Source organism: Petaurus breviceps, unplaced genomic scaffold, assembly GCF_028583685.1.
Source record: "Petaurus breviceps papuanus isolate PSGF00001 unplaced genomic scaffold, PetGlider_PUasm1.0 182, whole genome shotgun sequence".
Lineage (NCBI taxonomy): Eukaryota > Metazoa > Chordata > Mammalia > Diprotodontia > Petauridae > Petaurus > Petaurus breviceps.
The window spans coordinates 6,770,362-6,792,210 of record NW_027185786.1 but is presented as its reverse complement, the minus strand read 5'-3'; the positions used below and the strand labels follow the sequence as shown (position 1 = coordinate 6,792,210).

At 38.9% G+C, this 21,849-nt stretch overlaps 1 protein-coding gene across 3 annotated transcripts in view; it reads left to right on the top strand.

The window, feature by feature from the left end:
- Nucleotides 1-873: 873 nt before the first annotated feature.
- Nucleotides 874-21,849, top strand: part of AP1G1 (adaptor related protein complex 1 subunit gamma 1) — a 71,871-nt gene continuing 50,895 nt past the window's right edge. Inside the window, exons 1-2 of one of the 3 annotated variants that reach the window (XM_069087705.1) lie at nt 874-1,011; nt 15,465-15,668. In XM_069087705.1, coding sequence (XP_068943806.1) covers nt 964-1,011; nt 15,465-15,668 — 252 coding nt within the window. In that variant the 5' untranslated portion in view covers nt 874-963. Of the gene's footprint in view, nt 1,012-1,216; nt 1,351-3,059; nt 3,396-15,464; nt 15,669-21,849 lie in introns of those variants that run through there. The other 2 variants (XM_069087706.1, XM_069087707.1) reach the window with 2 other exon arrangements.

Here is a 21,849-nt window from a genome sequence, read left to right as displayed (position 1 = left end):
TACAAATAATAATAAACAAAACTGTTAAAGCAGCTATCCTTTATCCATTTGGCAATATCTCCCCAAGGCTTCTTTTACAAAAAAACAAAATAAAACAACATCCTCTAGTTTTTGACTCAGCAATTTAATTCAGTAAGAACTTTTTAAGCGCCTACTGTATGCCAGACTCAGTGCTAGGTGTTCAGGCTCAAAATAAACCATTATCTGCCCTCAAGGAACTTAGATTTATTCTGATCAATCAATATTTATTTAATGCCTACCATGGGCCAGGCACCCCTGCGGATACAGATAGGCAAGACCCTTCTCATGTTCTAACGGGGGACACAGTGTGTGTACATAGCTATGTTTCAACATATATACAGGTGAAATACACATTAAAATGAAATTAAAAATACACGCAAAATTATTTCTGGGGGAGGAGACAGGGTAGTACTGATGATTGGCTCCTCTTGGACTTAGCACTTGAGCTGAACTTTGAAGGAATCTGGGCTTCTGTGAGGCAGAGGTGGGGAGAAGAGTTCCTTTCAGGCATGGAAGACAGTCCAGGCAAAGACAGGGTGCCACGTGTGAGGGACAGGGCATGGATGTCAAGGGAGAGGGACTCCACACCAGTCTGGAGTACTGGAAGGAGGGTAATAAACCAGAAGAGATAGACCTTAGGATGTGAAGGGCTTTTCAAGTCGAACAGAGTCAATAAAAAGTATTTGCAAAGTAAATTCCAAGTCATTTTCGGGTGGGGTCGGTGGGATGGGGAGGAGAGAGGGAGGGTACAAGAAAGTGGAACTATCAGGGAAAGCCTGGCATAGGAAGTGGCAATGGAGCTGAGCTTCAGGGAGGTCAGGGATTTAAAGAGGTAGAAATGATGAGGAAACACATTCCAGGCCTGGTCAAAAGTACATACTAAGGCAAGAGATGGAATGTTATGTTTAGGGAGGAGCAAGTACCCCTTCTTGGCCGGAGTGTATGCAGACAGAGTGTGACGAAGAAAGAGTGAGGTACAATCAACCCCAGGTAAAGGTCGGCTGGCTAACGGGGGTGGAGGGAGTGGGGGGGGGGCCTCGAGGGTGACTGGCTTTAAAATCCAAGTTAAGGGGGAGTATGCATTTTATCTATCCTGGAGGCAAGAGGCGGTGCTTACAATCCCGGAGGAGGGGAATGCTTTAGGGATATCTATTTGGCAGCTATGTGGAGGATGATTGGGAGAGGTGAGGAGAAGGGAGGGGAGAGGAGGGGGGAGGAAGGTAAGTTAGAAGGTTGGAGAATAGTCCTGGGGAGAGGTCGTGAAGAGCTGAACCTTCTTCCAGGCGGTGTGAGGGAAGAATGAGAATGGGCGTCAAAGATTTTGTGGAGGTAAAATGACTGCTCGAGGAGGGAGGAGGAAGTGCATATAACTCTGAGGTTGGGAACCGGGTGACTAGAAAGATAGTAAGTTTTTCGATCGAAAAAGCAGCATTTATTAAGAGCTTACTATGTGCCAGGAACTGTCCTTGACTCTGGGGATAGATACAAGGAAAGGTAAAAAATGTGCTCTCAGTCCACTCACCGGAGACAGCGTATAAATAACTAAGTACATAGAAAACACAGACTAAGTAAATAGCAGGTAATTTCCGAGAGAAGCGATCGGGATGGGGGAAGGGAGACTAGGAAACATTTCCTGCATTAGGTGAGATTTGAATTCAGTCTTGAAGCCTAGGAAACTAGCAGAAATAGTGAAGTTAGGAAGAGGGGCGGGTTTTGGGGGAAAGATAATGCCTTCTTTAAGTGGGGCTTAATTAAATCTGTAGACTATTAGTATAAGCAAAACTTGAGAGAACCCTCAATATCTCAGGACTGGAAATGACCTAATTGTTCCTTTGGGGGCTGGCTTTTTTTCACCTGTGTTGACCACCTTTCCTTCTTCCAGTCTCATGACACGCCCACTAATTCAAGGACAAAATTAGAAAGTGGGCTGAGAAGATTCCTCACACACAGTAGGTGGTTTAATAATAATGATAGCTAGCCGTTTATTCAGCGCTTTGCAAAAGTGCCTTACAAATATTTCATTTCTCAACACAGCAATGTTTGTGGAAATAATTCAGTTTACTTCCACATACATTTATTAACCCTCTACGATGACAGCCAACCAGAGGGGAATACTCAAGATTACAAACGTTTGTGAGGCGTCGGGAAATCTTTTCAATACTGTCCATTTAATTTAATTAGACCCCGGTGTTTCAACCTAGTCTTTGATATCAATCCCTCTAAAAACTAGTGCTTTCCCTCTGTTGATTACCTCTAATTTAGCATCTATCTACCTATCTATCGTTTGCACTTCAGAGTTGTTCGCTTGTTGCCTCCTCTGTTAGACTATGAGCTCCTTGAGCGCAGGGTCTGTCCTTTTTGCCTTTGTGTCCCCAGATCGTATCGCGGGGCCTGGCACTCAGTAGGCGCTTAATAAATGCTTGTCGGTAGCACCTGACGGAGCTGCGTCTCTTGTCCTACAGCCTTGCTCCACGTTCACCCTCCGGAGTCCTTTGGAACTAAAGGCTACTGGCTGGGCAGGCTTTCCCACTAGCTCAGCTCGGTCACCTTCCTCCTCCTCCTCAGTGGGCTAGGACACTTTGACCCTTTTTGCATTTAAACTGCAGACGCTGACCAGCCTGTCTAATCATTTATGAAGCCGGTCCACGTCTGTTCCTTAGGCTGGAGACTTTGGCTCACTCTTGGCCAGGACGGCAGAAAACCATTCAATTCCAAACCTAAAGGTCAGCAGACCACTCCTTAAGGTCAAATTGAAAGGAAAAACTAAATTCCTAATCGGGAACCAGTCTGGTGAACCTAGGATTCCGCTTCCCCCCCCCTCTCTTCCCCCGCCCCAGGTTTGAGCAGCCTTTCCCCGCCCTCTTTGGCCTGCCCTCCTTGTCTCTCTCAGAGTAAGCTCCGCCTCTTCCCTCTTCGCCACTCCCCCACCCCCCCGGAACGAATATCCGTCAGCTCCGGGCCCGACCGGACGCTTCTTGCCGGGGCTCACCGCAGCGGTGACTCGGCAGCGGCGTCTCTCGTCATCAGTGACAGCCCCGAGTCGTGCTTCGTTTTGCGCTTCCCGTCCAGATGCAGTCACTTCCACCGTGGCAAATAGTCCTGGGAGGGAGTGGAATTCCGGGGCGCTAGGGAAGCGGCGGGGGCGCCGAAGGCTGCTTCCCGGGGCCCTGGGCACAGGCGCGGGAGGCGTCGGGGCTCTCTCGGCTGCGGCGGGAGCGGGCGAAGCTGCTGAAAGCCCTGTTCCCTGGCCCGGATCCCTCCGCCAGCTGTCGCGGTGCTGAGGCCGAGGGAGCCGCCATTTTGGATGTTCGGTTCCTGCTGCCACTGCTGCCGCCGCCCCCGGAGCTGCCGGTTTTACTCGAGGTTTCGGGCCGGTGAGTGTCCTTCGCGGCGCCCGGAGCCGCTGCCTCCCGCTCCCTGCGATGGCGGAGGGCGCTCGGCCGGACGCCCCTTGTCAAGCCGGAGGGCTGAGCCCGGAGCCCGGGCCGTGGGGGGTGGGGAGGAGGAGGAGCAGGCCGGAGCCGGAGGGGCAGCCCGGCAGCGGCTCCTTCGGGGGCTCGCTCCAAGGCCTGGGCCCCGGCTCGGCCCGGGGGGCCTCCGCGCGCCGCGCCCGCCGCCGTGGCTCCCGCCGGGCGGCCGGGTTCGGGACTCTGGCCCCGGGACTTTTCCGGGCGGACCCTGTCCCTGGAGGGATCCTCCCCTGGAACTGGGGCTTTCGCGGCCGCCCCGGGCCCCACCCCCCGCGTGGCTCCCGGGAGCCACGTCCCCGTTTCCCTTAGCCGTGGTAACCTCGAGAAGTCTCCCCGAAAGTCCCGTCACCCCCTGGGTCTGCCGCCTGGTGGGCGCCCGAGCAGTGAGCGCCTGCCTGCACCTTGCAGGACCCTCCCACCTTCCTGAAACTTGACATCTGCGCACCCCTCGAAAACTCCCCCCCCCAACGCGTATCGCTGCCGAGGGCCAACCCGGACCTGTCCCCGGGCTTCTCCTTCCTGGTCTGACTCCGAAACTTAGCGCCGAGTGCAGCTTGTCCTGCTCCCCGAGCCCCCCGGGCCGCAGCTTCTCCCCGCAGTCACTGCCGGCTGGCTGATGGGCTTTTACAAAGCACCGAGGGGGTTACGTCCTATGAGCTCCCAGTTCAGGAGGGCTGTCTTCTTTTTGGCGTAGAGCATCTTCTCTCACCAGCTTGTCCAGGTGTGCGACTGTTATAAACAGTAGCTGAAGAAGGCAGATAAACTGGCATTGATTGCCATTGATGGAGCATCCAGCTGTACTGTACTTGTTGGTACTTCTGTATCTCTTGATGTTAAGTCGAAAGCTCAGCGTCCCTTGGCATGAATGCCTTTAAAGAAAGTTCATCCAACATAGGCAGAAAATAATTTTCTTGGTTGTCATTTAGGACATAGTTAATGCAATGGGAAAACTTGATGGAGACTTTGAATTATTGTCCTTTTCAAGTCTGTAATAGTATCTACTGGTAGTAGTTTTCATTAACTTTAGAATACTGAAGTTTTATTATTTCTTCCCCCTACTTTTTTAAAGCATTCCTTAACTTTATATTCAGAATCTTCGACTTTTGGAACACTAAGCACACTGCCCTAATACGTTCTTGCAATGTTCGAATAGGCAAATAAAAAGCATTTCACAGTTAATTTGTTAGTTATTCTTCATGTCATTTCAAGTTAGTTGAGTGGGACTGAATCATCCCAATGTCATTGCTGTAGAAATCCAGGCAGAGAAGTGGAATAACTTGCTTGAGTTCACAAAAAAAGGCATAGGGATAAGTTAGTTTTGTACATCCTGATTCAAACTGAAGTCAATAAATTCTTTCTTCTGTGCATTAGTGATTTATTCTTTTCACTAAGATGTTAACATGTAAATAAAACTTTCTGTGTTAGCTATATGTAGTCTTAGGTGGACACTTTTTTTTTTTGGTATACTCTGCTTCCATGTGACTTATTTTCTTGTCATATGACTTACTTTGAAGAACATTTTGGAAATATTTTAAAATATATTAATTTTAGACATTTAGTCCTCAGTGCTTTTATGTTTACTTTTGAACTGTGGAGTCCTATGGATTAGGAAATTGATGCTGTTTAAAATTTGTTCATGGAAAGTAAGATCACCTTTTGTGCTGGAGTTAAAGATTTCAGACAACTAAAAGTTGATTTAGTACTGTTTGTTCAATATAGTAACTACCCAATTTCTGTAGCACTTTAAAGTTTACTTTGCTCACAACCAAATGATGCAGGTTGTCCTCTGTTTCTATTTTGCAGATGATGAAAGAGACTCAGAAAAGTTAAATGACTTAAAGCTAGTTAGTGCTGGGAAACACTAAAACAACTGCTGAATGTGCAGATATTTATTGTCTGCTAATATATATAGCAGCATGTTATTTTCTTGAATTATATCTTTACATAGTAGAGTTAGAAGGTCTGATATATGTTATTTTTAACCTAGGGTCTCTAATGGTTTAATATAGTGGAGTATTTTTTTTTTTAATTTCTCACTTTGTTGCAAGATTTATACACTTTGAGTAGAACAAGGGCTTTGGCTTTATGAACTCTTCAGTAATATATTATGGTGAAGACAACACCATCAATTTAATAAACACAAATATTCACTGACCATCTATGAGGTGTAATTATTTTGAGAAATATGTTTGAACAGACTATTAAGGTGTTGTGAAAACTTATGTCCTGCCCCATTTGCGACCACTTCTGTCTCGGGGAGGCTCTTCTGTCTGAATGGAGGCTAAGTAGCATGATTTGGATTAAAAAGTTACATGTTTGTTCATTCCTAGTACAGCCGAGCTTAATTTTTTTAAGAGGCAGAAACTGGATGCCCAAACAGTATTTCATAGTTAAAACTGGACTTTAGGTTATCAGCAGAAGTCAAGGATTTAAATATTTCTGGAGTCTTTGTAATAAGGTTAGTTGGTATCATTCAAACTTAAAACTGACTTGCATTCTGAGATTTTAGCTTCAGCAAATCTACACCTATGATCTGTCCACAAAGACAACTTGTTTAGCTGTTCTAGATTCTCAAGATGATTTGATCTTTGTGTTATGTGTAGGTTCCAGTTCTTTCTTGCTTTTAGCTTCCTTCTCTACTTTTTGTTGCTTTCACCTCTTCTAATAATAGTATTTACAAGCAGTTTAGTTTGGGGAAGATTTATATTTCTGTCTTTTGATTTGTAAGCTTAAAAATCATTCTATTGTGGAAGCACCTATATTAGGCTTACCTTTGTTGTTTTGGTTAGAAAAACAAGAATAGAAAAAAGAAAGTAGAAAGGAAGAAAGGTGTCATCTGCACTTTGAAGACAAATGAAATTTTCCTTTTCTTTTAAGGAGTGGCACTGTTGAACACTTAACTTTGGCATGAGTCTGGGCCTCTATAGGAAGTCAGTTTAAAAGGGAAAAAGTCATAACATTAAAAAACAAAAACACACTTCCAACTCACTGACTAAAACATATTCAGTTATCAACTAAGACTTTAGTAGTATAAAAAGGCATATTATGAAAGGATAAGGAGTAGTGTACTTTTCTTGGGGACTTGAAAGTTTGACTAAAAAATTAACTCTTTCAGTCTTAGTTAAATTAAAGTTAAGTCATTTTTTTAATGACTCAAGAGGAAGTGTATTTGCAACCTCTGATACTTTCTGAATAATTGAAGCTAGTTTAAAGACAAGTTTTTTTTTTTTAAATTGTGTTACAATACAGTAGTCACAGTGTAACCTGATACACGACTGCTTTGCTAACCTCAGACTACTGTTTGTACCTGGTGTTTCTGTTTTGCCAACTGAGCATCTCTTGCCTTTCAAATTGTTGGGTTTCAAAGTTAGTGTTATGAATCCTTGGGTATAATGAAATGTGAGAGTACATGAATTTATGAAGCTGAATTTCCATTTTTTAAGAAGAAAAAACATACTTTAGTAGACTATAATCTTCTATGAAGTATTTGGTATTCAAAGCTGAATCTTTCAAATCAGCTAAAGTTCATAAAACCCAACATTAGCAAGAACAACCCTCTTAGTTTTAGTTTTGGGGGTGGGGTCTATCTTGTACATGTTTGACTCATGTACTGGAATGTACCATATTCTATAAAGCTACTTGCCAGAGGTTCCCACTGCTGATTTATTGATCTATTCTCTCTTTATCAAACTGCAGTAATGAAAAATAGTTTCAACTTCATCTTGATACTGAGCAAAGTTAAATTTTTTATTACTATTTCTTAATGCTCTGCTCAGAGTACATAGTTTCCCTATCTTTTAAAACTTTGCTTTTTATAAATTATACTGATGTGAAAAGTCTAGTAATGATCTGAGATATTAGAAAGCAATCTTAGGAATGACATATATTATATATAATTTTACGTGTATGACTAAAACTTTATAGTTATTAGCTACTATTTACAGATTTTTTAAGGTATTGTAGAAAGAGAGTTTTCCTTTTTCTTCTAGTCTAATGCATAAGTATTTTTAGCTGTATTTATCCTTTTTTTAGAAAGAAAGAACTTAACATTTATATATCACCTTAAGGTTTTCACAACACTTTACAAATACTGTTTCATCTGATCCTCACAACATCTCTGGGAGCTAGGTATTATTATCTCCATTTTACAGATGAAGAAATCAAGGCTAAACTTGGTTTAAAACTGAAGGCTGAGAGAAGTTTGAAATGACTTGCCAAGCAACAGTCATTCTGCTAATGAGTGTCTAAGGCTGGATTTGAATTTGTTGTCTTTCTCAGTCAAGATAAGTCTCATTATGTGTTCCCTGGCCTCAAGGAGCATAAATTACCATGACCACTGTTTCCTTTTGTAACTTCCTTAATAATGTTGGGTCTTGATTAGTACAAATAATAAATCCTTAGGAGTGGTTATATAATTTGCATTGGACTGAAACCTGTTACCATATTTGTAACTTCATATTTGTACCATACCATAATTATAACTTCAAATAGTTCATATTCAGATATATCATTTGACTTCATCTAAGGTAGAATGGGAAAGAAATCTTGCAGGTGTCAGAAAGCCCAGATTTACCTGAATCTGATGGTAGTTCTTTGCCTTAATTTGCAGATCCTCCCTCCCTCCCCCCCAATATATGAATCCAGTTTTTCTTCCTGTATATTGATAGTTCATAACTTCAGAAACTTTAACCCTGTTTTTTTGGAAAAGGAAGTTTTCCAAATATACTAATAAGAAGTAAGGGAAAAGAAATTCAAATTTTAAAAGTTTTCTTTGGATGTTGCATTAAATTGGGGAAGAGAAGTTTGTAAAATCTCTATATTATTTAATATATGACTTGTAATCATACTTAGTAATTTAAAGCCTTTTTTTCCCTCTGAGTTATGCTGTTAGAATCCTATTGTTGACAGCTAAGGATCTATCTGAATTATGGGGAGGGACATAGTTCCTTTGTACTCCTATAACCCATTAGTAGATTATAGAGTTGACCTTATAGAAAAGAGGTTTTCAGGTTCAGAAATTGTATACTAGACCATTTCTTCATGTTTCTGAATGTGCTTGGGATACCATACCTCAAGAATTTACTTTTTGTACATTTCTTTATGCTTTTCTATTAATGTCATTCCAGAGCTATCCACAAGACTTAACTGATGTTATTTATTTAACAAATGTTCAAGTGCTTACAATGTACAGAAAACTGTTCTAAGCCTTGTTAGTCTAATATTTTAAAATTGAAAAAACAACAAACATGTTAGTGATGAGTCCCACAAAGAGTTCTCCTTATACTTACACTATTGAGGGACATAGATTGTGTAAGTACTGTCCCTATTTACAGATGAGCAGACTGAGACTCAGGCATATTAAATGCCTTGCTCAGGGACTTATCTAGCACATGTCAGAGCCTATATTGGAATGTAGGCCTCCTGACTTAATGTTCAATGCTTCAGTGTTCTAATTAAAGATGATGTCCTATTCTTTAAGTTTTCATTGACTTTTTATTGGGTGATTTAGTGTTTCCTATTACACTATAATTTTGATAACTAACTTGTCTTTTAAAACTTTCTTTGCTTGGACATTAAATCAGTAGTGTCATACTCAAAAAGAGATTTCTGCAGGCAGCTTATTGACTTAGAAAACCACAGATTTACATGATCTATGTTGTATTTTGTTTTTGTTCATTTTTTAAACATTTCCAACTCTGATATGACACTTAGCTCTTTGCTTTAGGTATTAGTAGTAACATATATTCTGGCAAGTTGGTTTTTGAAGTACAGTATTATATCTTCCTCTTTTCTTTCAGTGGAATTATGGCTACTATAGAAGTAGTAATAAGACTCTTTAACAAAACATTAGATCTTTAATTACTGGTTAGGGCTGTAGGATAAAGAGAATAGAAACTCACTGTCTTAGAAGGACTTAAAGTCAGTTAGCTGACTTTACTGAGTACTTACTATGTGTCAGTCACTGTTCTAAGTGCTGGGGTTACAAAGAAAGTGCAAAAAAAAAAGTTTCACAGGAAAGATGAACAAAATATGACATAAAGAAACACAGCTGATATAGAAGCAAGAATATCTCCACCAACAGCAGCACAGAATTAGGAAGAGATAAAATGAAGATGAAACTGTGGGAAATAAAGACACTCTATGGATTGAGAAAGGAAAAGCTTCCTGAAGGAGGGGAACTTGGAGTATGATTTGTTAGAAAAAGACATTAGGTAACCAGGAATGCTTTTCAGATTATAGTGATCAGCTTGTGTGAAAATTCAGAATTTGGGATTGAGCAAGGCAAGAAGAAAATAATAGGATCCTAGATCTAGAATGTGTGGTAGATGAAAGATGAAATGACTTGAGGAAACAAAGGTTCAAGCTTCTGAGCATATGGATTTATTAAGCATTGCATGCCAATTGCCTAACAAATCCAGACCAGGCCCCTTTCTCAGTTTAGGACTGGCCTCTGAATATAGGGAGAGAACGACTTTTATACATTAAAGATAATCAAATATGACCAATTAATTAAAAGAAAACAATCAGGATTCAACATTGGGTAATCTGATTTTCAATTGGAGGAAAGATTAGGTACTTTCCAAGTTGGGAGGGGGAAAGCAAACAGGTGGAATTTCCTGAAATCAGAAAAAGAGATGTGAGGGTGTCCTACTTTCCCCACTCTCACAGTGTCTGTATACAGTCAAAGGAACATAGAAACAATAACTGATTGATTAGTATGGAGTTTTCATATAAGACATATAGATTGCTTGAAATGTACATTTGTGAGAAAACTTATTCTATCACAGTCTTTGGTTTTGGCAAAACTGAGGTTCTTAGTTAGGGGTCTCCAAGCATCAGGTAGAGGTGGTCCAGCTTCCTAGAGACATGGAGCTAGGTTAAAACAGTGCAATAAGGTTTTCTCCCAATCCCCACAGTTGAATAAAGTTTTCTCACAGGACTGAATTTGGACCGGACTCATAATGTGTAGAAAGGGAACTTAACTAGATATAGAACTGAGTCATAAGATGGATTCAGTATGGTTCACTCAGTTCCCACAATTAACCACTTGCTGTTCTAGTCTCCTCAGTTCCCTTCAATGGAAGGGACCTGAGAGACGATCTGGTGTAATTCTCCCATTTCACAGATGAAGAAACTGAAGCCACGGAGGCCAGCAACTTGCTTTCTTCATACACGGGTTTGTAAGCAGCAGAGGAAGGATTTGAACTCAGGTCTTGGGATTCCAGAGCCAGAGTTCTTTCCAATATAAATGTTACGCTGTTACCTCAAGTTGATATACTTGGTTAGAACAGAGGCCTCTGGGATGTCTCAGATGATACTGGCTGTCTCTTATTCTCTGTTGCTATTCTTCACCAGCCTCATGGCAGTCCACATGTTTCTAGCTGGACCACTAAACTCCTGGAGAAGGAAATGACACATCCAGTATCTTTGCTAAGAAAACCCCAGATGGGGTCATGAAGAGTTGGACATGGTTGAAAAAATGATTGAACAATAAAGTTAATAATGAACATCCACCTCCAACCTCACAGGGCTTGACTTGTACCTTTTTTATATGTTATTTGGAATAATTTATTTCTTTAATTTTGGGTACCACATTTTGGGAAAGATATAGATAAATTGGAGCAAGTCCAGAGCAGGGGTGATAGGATGGTGAGAGAACCATCGACCCATTCTGTAATGGGTTGAAGTAGTTAGGGATATTTAGTCTGGAGAAGAAAAGTTAGGGTGTTGTGATAGCTGTCTTTGAATGGTCATGGAGAAAAGGGATTAGACTTGTATTCTTGGTTTCAAAGAATAGAACTAGAAGAGATAATAGCTGATAATGGCTAGCATTTATGAACTTTAAAGTTTGCAAACAACTCTATGGAGTAGGTTTATTCCCATTTTCCAGAGGAGGAAACTGAAGCTGAGGGAAAGGAAGTGACTTGCTACGAGTCACACAGCCAATAAGTGTATGAGGATTTGAACTATCCACCTGACTGTCTAGATGTATAGAAGTTGCTGAGAAGCAAATTGTGGTTTGATGTAAGGGAAAGCTTATTAATCACTCAGTTGGCAACCATTTATTAGGCACTACTGTATGCCAGGAACTGTGCTCAGTACTGGAGGGAGAAGGAACTCCCTTCCACTCCCCTCCCCCCCGCAAATAATAGGCCCTAATTAAAGGAGCTTGTAGGTAGAGGTATCCTCCATTCGCAGTTAACATACCAAGGCATATTTGGGACTTACATAAATGTAATTATAATTAATTCTTTGCAAAAATAAAGCAATACTAAGATAGTCTTTATTCATTATAGGTTGTTTCCCTTGTAATAAAAATGATGCTACCCAGAATTAGTTGTATGGATTTATAGAATTGTGCCATGCCACTCCAAAGGAGTATTTTATAGAACTAAGAAAATAAATAACAGAATTCACTTGGAGAAACAAAAGGTTTAGAATCTCAGGGGAAATGGAGAGAAAAGAAGGAATAAAAGAGACATTAGCATTATCAGATTTCAAAAAATTGAAAAGTAGATCAGTGGCAAAAACCAGAAAAGTGAGATCCAGAGACAGTAAAATGTAGCTTCTTATTCAGTCAGCACAAGAACATATTGTTGGACCAAAAAATAAACAGAAATAACTTCATTCAACAAGAATTAAAGCAACGGAAAACAGCTTAGCAGAAAATAGATTTAAACCAGCATTATCTACCTTAGAAACTATACCATATATCATATAACCTCATAAAACAGATAACGTTATTTAAATATAAAATGTCACATCATTCAAAGAGGAGAAACGATGGAGGTATTTATGAGATCTTTGTAAGATTTATATATTATAGGGAGTGATTATAGGGAGGGCTGTTAGTCAGACAGTAAATGAGATGATCATAGATAAAATTAATGATTTCGATAAGTAGTATCAATTTCAAATGGAAGCAGGATCCCTCTAGCTTCATATTAACTTAGAAAACCACAAATTAACATTATGTTGTATTTTTATATATTTTGTTAAATGATTCCCAAATACATTTTAATCTGGTTCCAGCCATTTATTTGCTGCCTGCAAGTCTGACACCTGATTTAAAAGATCTAAAATTTAAAAGTTTCTTTATGAGCAAGATTAGTGTAACTAGAATAAAACTATCTCATTGTGGAAATTTTTTTTTTGTATCAGATAAATCTGATATTGTTCATTCCATCTTGTTGGCACTTTGTGTTCTGAACTGAAGGTCCAGAGACCTAAGTCTTGTCTTGGTATTCTCTGGGAACCATCAGTCACCTCTTAAGGCACCCTTACCTCTTTCTACCTTTTGTTCTAAAAACTGTAATCAAATGAGCACTACTTTTACTTCTGGAAAGGGTATGTCATTTGACTGCCTCACATATAACCATTTTTGTGACTTTTAGACTATAACTTCCTGTAAACCACTTCTCTATCTTTCTCCCATTAGAATGAATGAAGGACAATATCTTTTGTATTTCTGTACTCTATGTTTAGTACTGCATTTGGCACCTAAGAATCACTTAGTAAATTTTTTTCATTGTCATGAAACTCTTATTGAAGATCTGTAAGGAATTAATGAAAATATGTAGGACCAAGAGCCATTTTCTAGTAACTTGGTGTTGAAAGGATATGAACAGTTTTTGAAAGAAGAAATGAAACTCTTAGCAACCATATTGGAAAAAATGTTCCACATTGTTAATAATATGTTTGTAAAGTGATTATCACAGTGCCTTGCACATAGTAGGTGCTATATAAATGTTTATTTCTTTTCCCTTTCCCTAATAGAAAGGCAAATTAAATGGATGGTTTTTATGTAATACCCATAAAATTGTCATTTATGTTAAAAGATGGAAATAGCCTTTTAATACATGTTAGAAGGTGGAAGTAAACTGGGAAAATAAGCATACTAATAACATTCTTGGTAGAGCTATGCATGGTCTAGCCATTCTGAAAAACAATTTGGAATTATTTGAGAAAAATCAAACTAAATGCTTTGACCTTGCAGTCACATTTTTGGCATAGGTCCCTAAAGTGGGCAGGTAGGTAGTGAAGTGTATAGAGTGTTGGGTCTGGAGTCAGGAAGACCCAGGTTCAGATCTACCCTTGCACACATACTAGTTGTTTGTTCCTATGCAAGTCACGAATCCTATTTGCCTCAATTTCCTTATCTGTAAAATGAGCTGGAGAAGGAAATGGCAAACCGCTCCAGTACCTTTGCCAAGAAAACGCCAAATGGGGTCACAAAGAGTTGGACATGACTGAAACTACTCAACAACAACAATCCCCAGGGTGATCAGACAGGTCTCTTATATTTTAAATTATTCATAGTAGTACTTTTTGTAGTTGCAAAATATCTAAAACAAAATTATATATGTTAATATTATAGGATAATATTGTACCATAAGAAATGATTCATCATTCAAATTCAGATTTGAATTCATGAGTTTAGAGAAAGATGGGAAAGTTGTATGAACAGAGTGAAATTTGCCGAACTGAGAAAACAGTACATAGAAGGGCTGATATTACTATTTTATTTTGTCATTTCCTTTACCATCCCTTTGTAAGTTTATAGAATATAGATTAAGCAGTCAAAGCTAAAAGGGCATCCAGCAGGCTAAGAAATGATGTACTTGTATTTGGGCTGTAAAGATATCTTTTATCATACATTCCTATACTTTATCGAATCATCTTGTTTTGTACAAACTTTTCTTTTTCAAATTTAAAATTTTGAACTTAAAACATTAAATAAAAGGGAAGTATCTTGGATACATAGTAGAATAGAATGGGAGTATTGTACATAAAAATTCCTATCTTTTATGTCTAACTTGCTTTTGTTTTTAAAATAAAAGTTCAACATGTACCTTTATAGCTGTGCTGTCTATGCTTCTTTTTGACCTTCCTTCTGTTCTTTACAATTTTAAAAAACTGCCCCAATGACCTTCTTTTTGCTACCCTGTGTCCCCTTGCTTACCCACTCCTATTGGGGGGAAAAAAAGGAAAAACAAAGACTTTGTCACAGATTTGCAGAGTTATGCGAAACAGATTCCCCCTTTGGCTGTGTCTAAAAATGTGTCTTCATCTGTGTCTTGAGTCCATCATTTCTTAGTCAGGAGGTGGGTAGCATATTTTGTCCTGGGTACTCTGAAATTGTAGTTAGTCATTACATTGATCTGAATTCTCAAATCTTTCAGAGTTATTTTTCCTTTATAATATTGTTATTGTATAAAATTGTTCTGGTTATGTTTATATCATTGCATTGGTTCATTCAGATCTTTTCCCAGGTTTCTCTGAAACCCTAATTTTTGTCATTTCCTATGACACAGTAATACTCCATTATATTCCTATATCCTAATTTGTTTAGGCATTAGGGCCTTACTTTGTTTCTATTTCTGTGCTATACCAAAAAGGGTTTTTTACAAGCCCTATACACAAGCCCTTTTTCACTTTCTTTGACCTCTTTGGGGGTATAGACCTGGTAGTGGTATTATTGAATCAAAGAGTATACACGTTTTGGTGACTTTGGGGCACATTTTTCTATTTCCATTGTTATGTATAATTTTATAGCCTTTCATAGCAAAATAAAGTTGCTTCTTTTAGGCTAAATATAGATCTTTGCTGAACACATTTAATAGAATTTGGATTGTTTCCTGATTTAACTCATTTTAGTAATTTGGTCTGTAAAGCCTTAATCGTGTTTTGTACATTATGCTCACAATTTAAAAAATTACTTAGAGCTAGAAGAGACCAGCTCAGATGTCATTTAGGTCAGGCCCTTAATTTTTCAGTGATCAGTGACTTGCCTAAAATGTCAGGTAGTGTAAGGTAGCTGAATTTGAACCCAGACATTTCAAGTCTAACATTTTTTCATAGTGTTAATCTTTTAATATTTGGGCATTATTATTTTATAGCAGAAATTGTGTGAATACTTTGCCTAGTGAGGATTTTGTGTATCATATTCATTTATGTATCTTTATTCTCTAGAGGATGCCAGCCCCTATTAGGCTTCGGGAGCTGATCCGGACCATCCGGACAGCCCGAACCCAAGCAGAAGAGCGAGAAATGATCCAGAAAGAATGTGCTGCCATCCGGTCATCTTTTAGAGAAGAAGACAACACATACCGCTGTCGGAATGTTGCAAAATTACTTTACATGCACATGCTGGGCTATCCTGCACACTTTGGTCAGGTAGGCTTGTCTGGGTCTACCTCTTTTGCCTGTATATTATAAGCTCCTGGAGTATAGGGACTGTTTTCACTTTTGTATTTGTATCCCCAGCACCAGGTCCAGTGCCTGACCTGTAAATGCACTTCATAAATGCTTATTAGTTGATAATATTATTCTAGGATCTTGAGCTTATTTTGGCAAGACACTAATGGTTTCCTTTGGTTTATATACATTGTTAGAGTAGAGGAAGCTACTACTTAGTAGAAGGTGGTGCTAACTCTGTCCTCTTCCCATTGGGAATCTGTTCACATTGTAGGGAGGTGGGATATGGTAGTGGTAGCAAGTTTAAAGATTAATTTTTGGGTCATATCAATCTCTTGTGGAGGGATGTCCTATTTTATTTCTTACTCTGTGGACATTGGATAAGTCTTTTCTACCCAGGTCATAAAAGACTGAAATAACTCTTAACTGAAGCTTATAACATATCAGGAAAATGGCTCCTTTTGGTAAGGAGTTTTGGTTCAAAGTAACTTATTGTAGCATTTATGTGCTAGTTCAAAATAACATGCAATGTGTACTTGTTTGTACATAAATGTAATATGAACACGTACGTGTTTATTTTTTCCTGTTGCAGATGATTATATAATGCTTCTCCCATAGTTGAATCAGAGATGGCATGGCAGTTGCTTTTTATATTGTTGTCTTCAAAAAGACTCTAATAACTGGTCGTGGACCAGCCACCATAGATTTACTTAAATTAGGGGTAGACTACCTATGTCAGTTGTTGGTGCCACCACATTTAGAGCTTGACCTGAATCTCAGGTCGATCAGCTCTTCACTTGGCCATGCTATCTCTTGATTTAAGCATGTGTGAATCAGTTTATATTTATGCCTACATGATCATAAACCTTGATGATACTTTTTTTAACATAAGCTCTTCAAAATTGTTTTTTAAAAATAGTAATTGTAAATGGATAAGAGAGATTGTGCATGAAATACTGTGCTCCATTGAAGTAGTCCAAGGATGGATCCCTTTGAGGGTCTGGAGCACAATAGTATGGCCAGCATAACATAAGCCTATGAGTCTTTTTAAATTCGGATTTTAATGTGCTTTTGGTGTCACATTGCATAGGTATTTCAAATAGTCTTGTCTTCCCAATTTAAAAGTAAAGATACTGTATTTTTACAGCTGGAGATTTGGGGATGCTGTGGTATTCAGGAAAAAATTGGTACAAAAGGCACAAAACTTTTTTTGGGGGGGTAATGGATAGAAAAATTGCTTTGAATTTGATTTATCTTTTGACTGTAGGAGTGCTGACTGGAGGAATTATTGATAATAAGTACTTGGGGCAGAGGATGAAGGTTCTTGGTTGCTCTAGGGGAGGTAGGTTTGATTAAGGAAAAAGATTTTATCTAAAGAAGAATAAGGTTAAAAGTATTAACTTCAACTTCCCTGCCTCCCTGGGTTTAGAATTATATGTGCCTAATCTGCCTGTCATTAGCCAGCTAACAAAGACCCAGGTTATGGCCTTGTTTCAAATATTGCCTCTGACCTTGGACACATGACTTAATCTCTCTGAATTTCAGTTTCCTGATGTGTAAAATGGGGATAATAACTATAGTAGTACCTGCCTGCCTAACAGGGTTAGGTCTCAAGTGAGATAGTTGTATAAAGTGATTTGCAACTTTTAAGGCTTCCTTCATCTCTGTCTCTTCCTTTTCCTTCTTTGTCTCTTTCTTTTCCTCCTTCATCTTCTTGTCTTCATTTTCCTCTTCTCTTCCTCTTCCCCCTCCTCTTTGTCCTCCTTGTTTTTTCCTCTTCTTCTTGTGTCCTCCTTTTTCTTTTTCCTCTTCCTGCTTCCCTTCTTCTCTGTCAAGATTTGACTGGGCATATGCCACAGCACTAAAGTATGGGATGAATCCTCAGTAATTACTTTGTTGGCTAATTGGTGAAAGGCATATTAGATTAGATTTAGAGAAACCTGATATGTTAGGATTTGAGCCAAAAATATAGAGAATGAAGTTGAGAAGATGCCAGCAACTGAAAAAGACAGATAATCCTTTTCCCTAGGTTCTTTTTACCAAATGTGTCTTGTGAATTACCTCCTTTACATGAAGGAAAACATGGACAAGGTTTGTCATCTTTTCCATTCACTGGATTTAAGAAGTCTTTCTGATTATAGCATTATTTAAGAGAATTATTACTACGAATACATTCATTGAGATAAGTTAAAGTATACATTATTTTATTTTTCTTAAAGCAATTGGGCTCAAGGTTACATGGCCAGTTATTTTGCCAAGTATCTGAGGTCGGAACCGATCCCGGGTCTCCTGATGCTGGGGCCTATGCTCTTACTCACTGCGCCACCTGGCCACCCCTACATTATTAAGAAAAAGATTCTAAACTTGACATAGTAGAATTTTTTGATACAAATTTTTTTGTTTTTCTAAACCTGACATCAAATTTCCATATACATAGAGTAGGAAAAGAGGGTTGTACATGAAACCATGAATTTTCATTGCTGCCTATTAAGTATAGAATACATTCAGAATGTTAGTTCCAAAGCTGTCTCCCTTGTCTTTGTCTAAACCTTCTTCTGTTTTGTTCTGTGTACTTTTTTCAGTACAAAAAAACTACTTTTGTTCATTTCATTCTATCTCAATTTATACAAGTCTTACTAGGTTTTTCTGAATCTATCCCTTTCATTATTTCTTATGGTGAAATAATGTTTTGTTCTATTCATATACATATAATTTGCTCTATTCCCTAATTGATTGTGATTTCCTTAGTTTCTAGTTCTTTGCTACAACTGTTGATTTGAGTATTTTTGTTTATTTGGGTCTATTCTCTTTTTCTTTGAACTCTTTGTGGTCTTAGCTTTGTAAAGGCATTACTGGGTACTAGGGTAGCTTAGTGATCTGTATAGTTTTAGAAGTTTAATGATTTCTTGCATTTAGGTTGAAATTGCTTTCCAGAATGGTTATACCAATTTACAGCACCACCAAAAGTTCATTAGTGTGTCTGCCCCTCCCAGAAGCTCTGCAACAGTTGTCATTTTCCTTTATTGTCTTCTTTGTCCATCTGTCTTGTCCTTGGTGGAACCTCAGATGTTTAATTTACATTTCAGTTATAATTATGAGTAGCAATTTGGAACTTTTTTATTTGTTGATAACTTGTTTTTCTTCTTTTGATTATATGTTTTGACCATTTATCTAATGGTGTATAGATGGGGCATCGGAAAGTGTGGCACGTGGAAGTAGGGAAGTAGGGATAGAAGAAATTGTTGAGTAGAAATAAATAATATAGCACTTGTTCATGTTAACAATAGGAGCTAATTTTATGGAGGGCATGGTCCTCAAATAGGAAATTTTGATGGTTATGGACAATCAAGTAGGAGCAAATTCCTGTTCTGTTGCAAAAGTGATTAGCTTTTGGATAAGAAGTAAATAGTGCTGTACAAGCTGAAAAAAAAATCCAGTTAGGGTTCAGTACACTAGAAGAATCAGTTACTCTGGAGTTCTTGACCTTGAAATACATAGAGTCTTAAGAATTTTTTTATTTTAGGATTTAAAAAATGTTAGTTGTAAAGGGCTTGTACTTTTAGTTGCACAACCTTTTCCCTTTTATGCTTAAATTCAGATTTATTTTAGATACCATCTCTTCATATTCACTTCACACATATACACACGTATGCATACACACATATACACACACGCATACACATCCCCCCTTCAATTATTCTAATGTTGAAAAAAGTCTCATGAGTTATAAATATTGTCTTTCCATGGAGAAATGTTAAACAGGTCAACTTTGATAAGTTCCTTTATGCTTTCTCTTTCCTTTTTATGTTTTTCTTGATTCTTGTATTTGAAAGTCATATCTTCTGTTCAGCTCTGGTCTTTACATCAAGAATGCTTGAAAGTCCTCTATTTCATTGAATAACCATATTTTCCCCTGAAGTAATATACTCAGTTTTGCTTGGTAAGTGATTCTTGATTTTAATCCTAGCTCCTTTGACCTCCAGAATATCATATTCCAAGCTCTTCGATCCTTTAATGTAGAAGCTACTCAATCTTGTGTTATCCTGATTTTGTTTCCACAATACTCGAATTGTTTCTTCCTGACTGCTTGTAATATTTTCTCCTTGATCTGGGAACTCTAGAATTTGGCTATAACATTCCTAGGAGTTTTCTTTTTGGGATCCTTTTCAGGAGGTGATTGGTGAATTCTTTCTATTTCTATTTAACCCTCTGGTTCTAGAATATCAGGGAATATTTCCTTGATAATTTCTTGAAAGATGATGTCTAGGCTCTTTCTTTGATCATGGCTTTCAGGTAATTCAATAATTTTTAAATTATGTCTCCTGGATGTATTTTTTAGGTCAGTGGTTTTTCCAATGAGATATTTTACATCGTCTGATATTTTTTCATTCTTTTGGATCTGTTTTATAATATCTTGATTTCTCGTAAAGTCATTAGCTTCCATTTGCTCTGGTCTAATTCTGAAGGAATTATTTTTTTCAGTGAGCTTTTGGACTTCTTTTTCCATTTGTTCAATATTGCTTTTTAAGGCATTCTTCTCATTGGCTTTTCGGACCTCTTTTGCCATCTGAGTTAGTCTATTTTTTAAGGTGTTATTTTTTCAGTATTTTTTTTTGGGGGGGTCTCCTCTCATAGGCTGTTGACGCACTTTTCATGATTTTCTTGCATTATTTTAATTTCTTTTCCCAACTTTTTCTCTACTTCTCTTACTTGATTTTCAAAATCCTTCTTGAGCTCTTCCATGGCCTGTGACCAATTCACATTTTTCTTGGAGGCTTTTGATGCAGGAGTTTTGACTTTGTTGTCTTCTTCTGGTTCTATTTTGATCTTCTTTGTCACCAGAGAACAATTTTATAGTTTGATTTCTCTTCCTCTGTTTGCTCATCTTGCTAGCCACTTATTTGACTTTTTAACTTTTTGCCATAGTAGAACTCTGCTTCCAGAGTGGAGAGTGTTGTGTCACAAATTTTGGGGGTTTTGTGCAGCTGTTATCAGAGCTATTTCTGGGCATCTGCCTCAGAACTGTGAGGAGGATTCCCTCTCCACAGCCACCACAAGCTCTGCCATGCCAGTGCTCCTCTTCACCCCAGGACTGCCACTGAAGACTGTGACCCAGATCAGATCCAAGCAGGGCAAAGCAAGAGAATCCTGCCTCAGTACCAGCAGAGAGATTCCTGCAGTTGTCCTCTGGTCAGCTGCTGGGTCTGCCCACCATCTGTGGGCCTGGAGCTCAGGAAGCAGCTACCATGCTGCCACTGCCACCACCACTGCCACCTCTATCACCCTGGGGACAGGGACCAGACTGTGCTCTTCCCTCACCCAGGTCCAACAGAGTTTCCCCACTGACCTTTTACTTTCTCTTTGGCATTTATGGATGGAGAAGTCTGGAAACCGCCACAGCTGCCAGTGATTCAGTCCCCTGAGGTCTGTTCTGGCAAGTCTGTGCCGTCACTGCCCATGAGGGACTGCACTCCTCTGCCAGCTCGGTGCGATAGACCCTTCCTTTCAGCTTGCCAGACTGATATTAGTTGGAGATGTATTGCACTCTGTCATTTTGTGGGTTCTCTGAAATCCTTCACCACATACAACGTTGTTCTGAGGAAGATATATCTTATCCAGTCGGGAAAGCCTAGGTAAAAGGGTGGGGTGAAGTAACATTGTTATGAAGATCTTCTCATGTTGAAGCATGCTAGGAAGTGTTTTTGTGAAGATCTGAAGATCTGCAGAGGCAGAAGAGAAATTGTTATTAGAATACACTCCAGGCCTCCTAGATGGACAGTGAGGAAATGAAAGAAGTAGACAGGAAACAGATCTCAGGCCTGGCACAGAGATATGACATTGTAGAGATGATGGACTTAAGTTATTCATATGTCTTTTGGAGTGCTTTCCCTTTCCCTTTGCCAAAAAGAGAACAGCCAGTAACTTCTCAGCTTGCCTGAATGAGAAGGGGAACAGCTCTTGGTCTCACTCTCTCTATTTGTGCGCGTGCACGCATGCATGTACACACATGTACACATGTATGTGTGTGCACATATGTTCTGAATATGATTTTCCCAGTGAGGAATAGCTAGTTACTGGGGGAAATGATACAAATCTTGGGGGGAAGTAAGCACTCTGTCCTAAAGTTTGTGATAGAGGAGAAGAAGGCTATATATTGTGT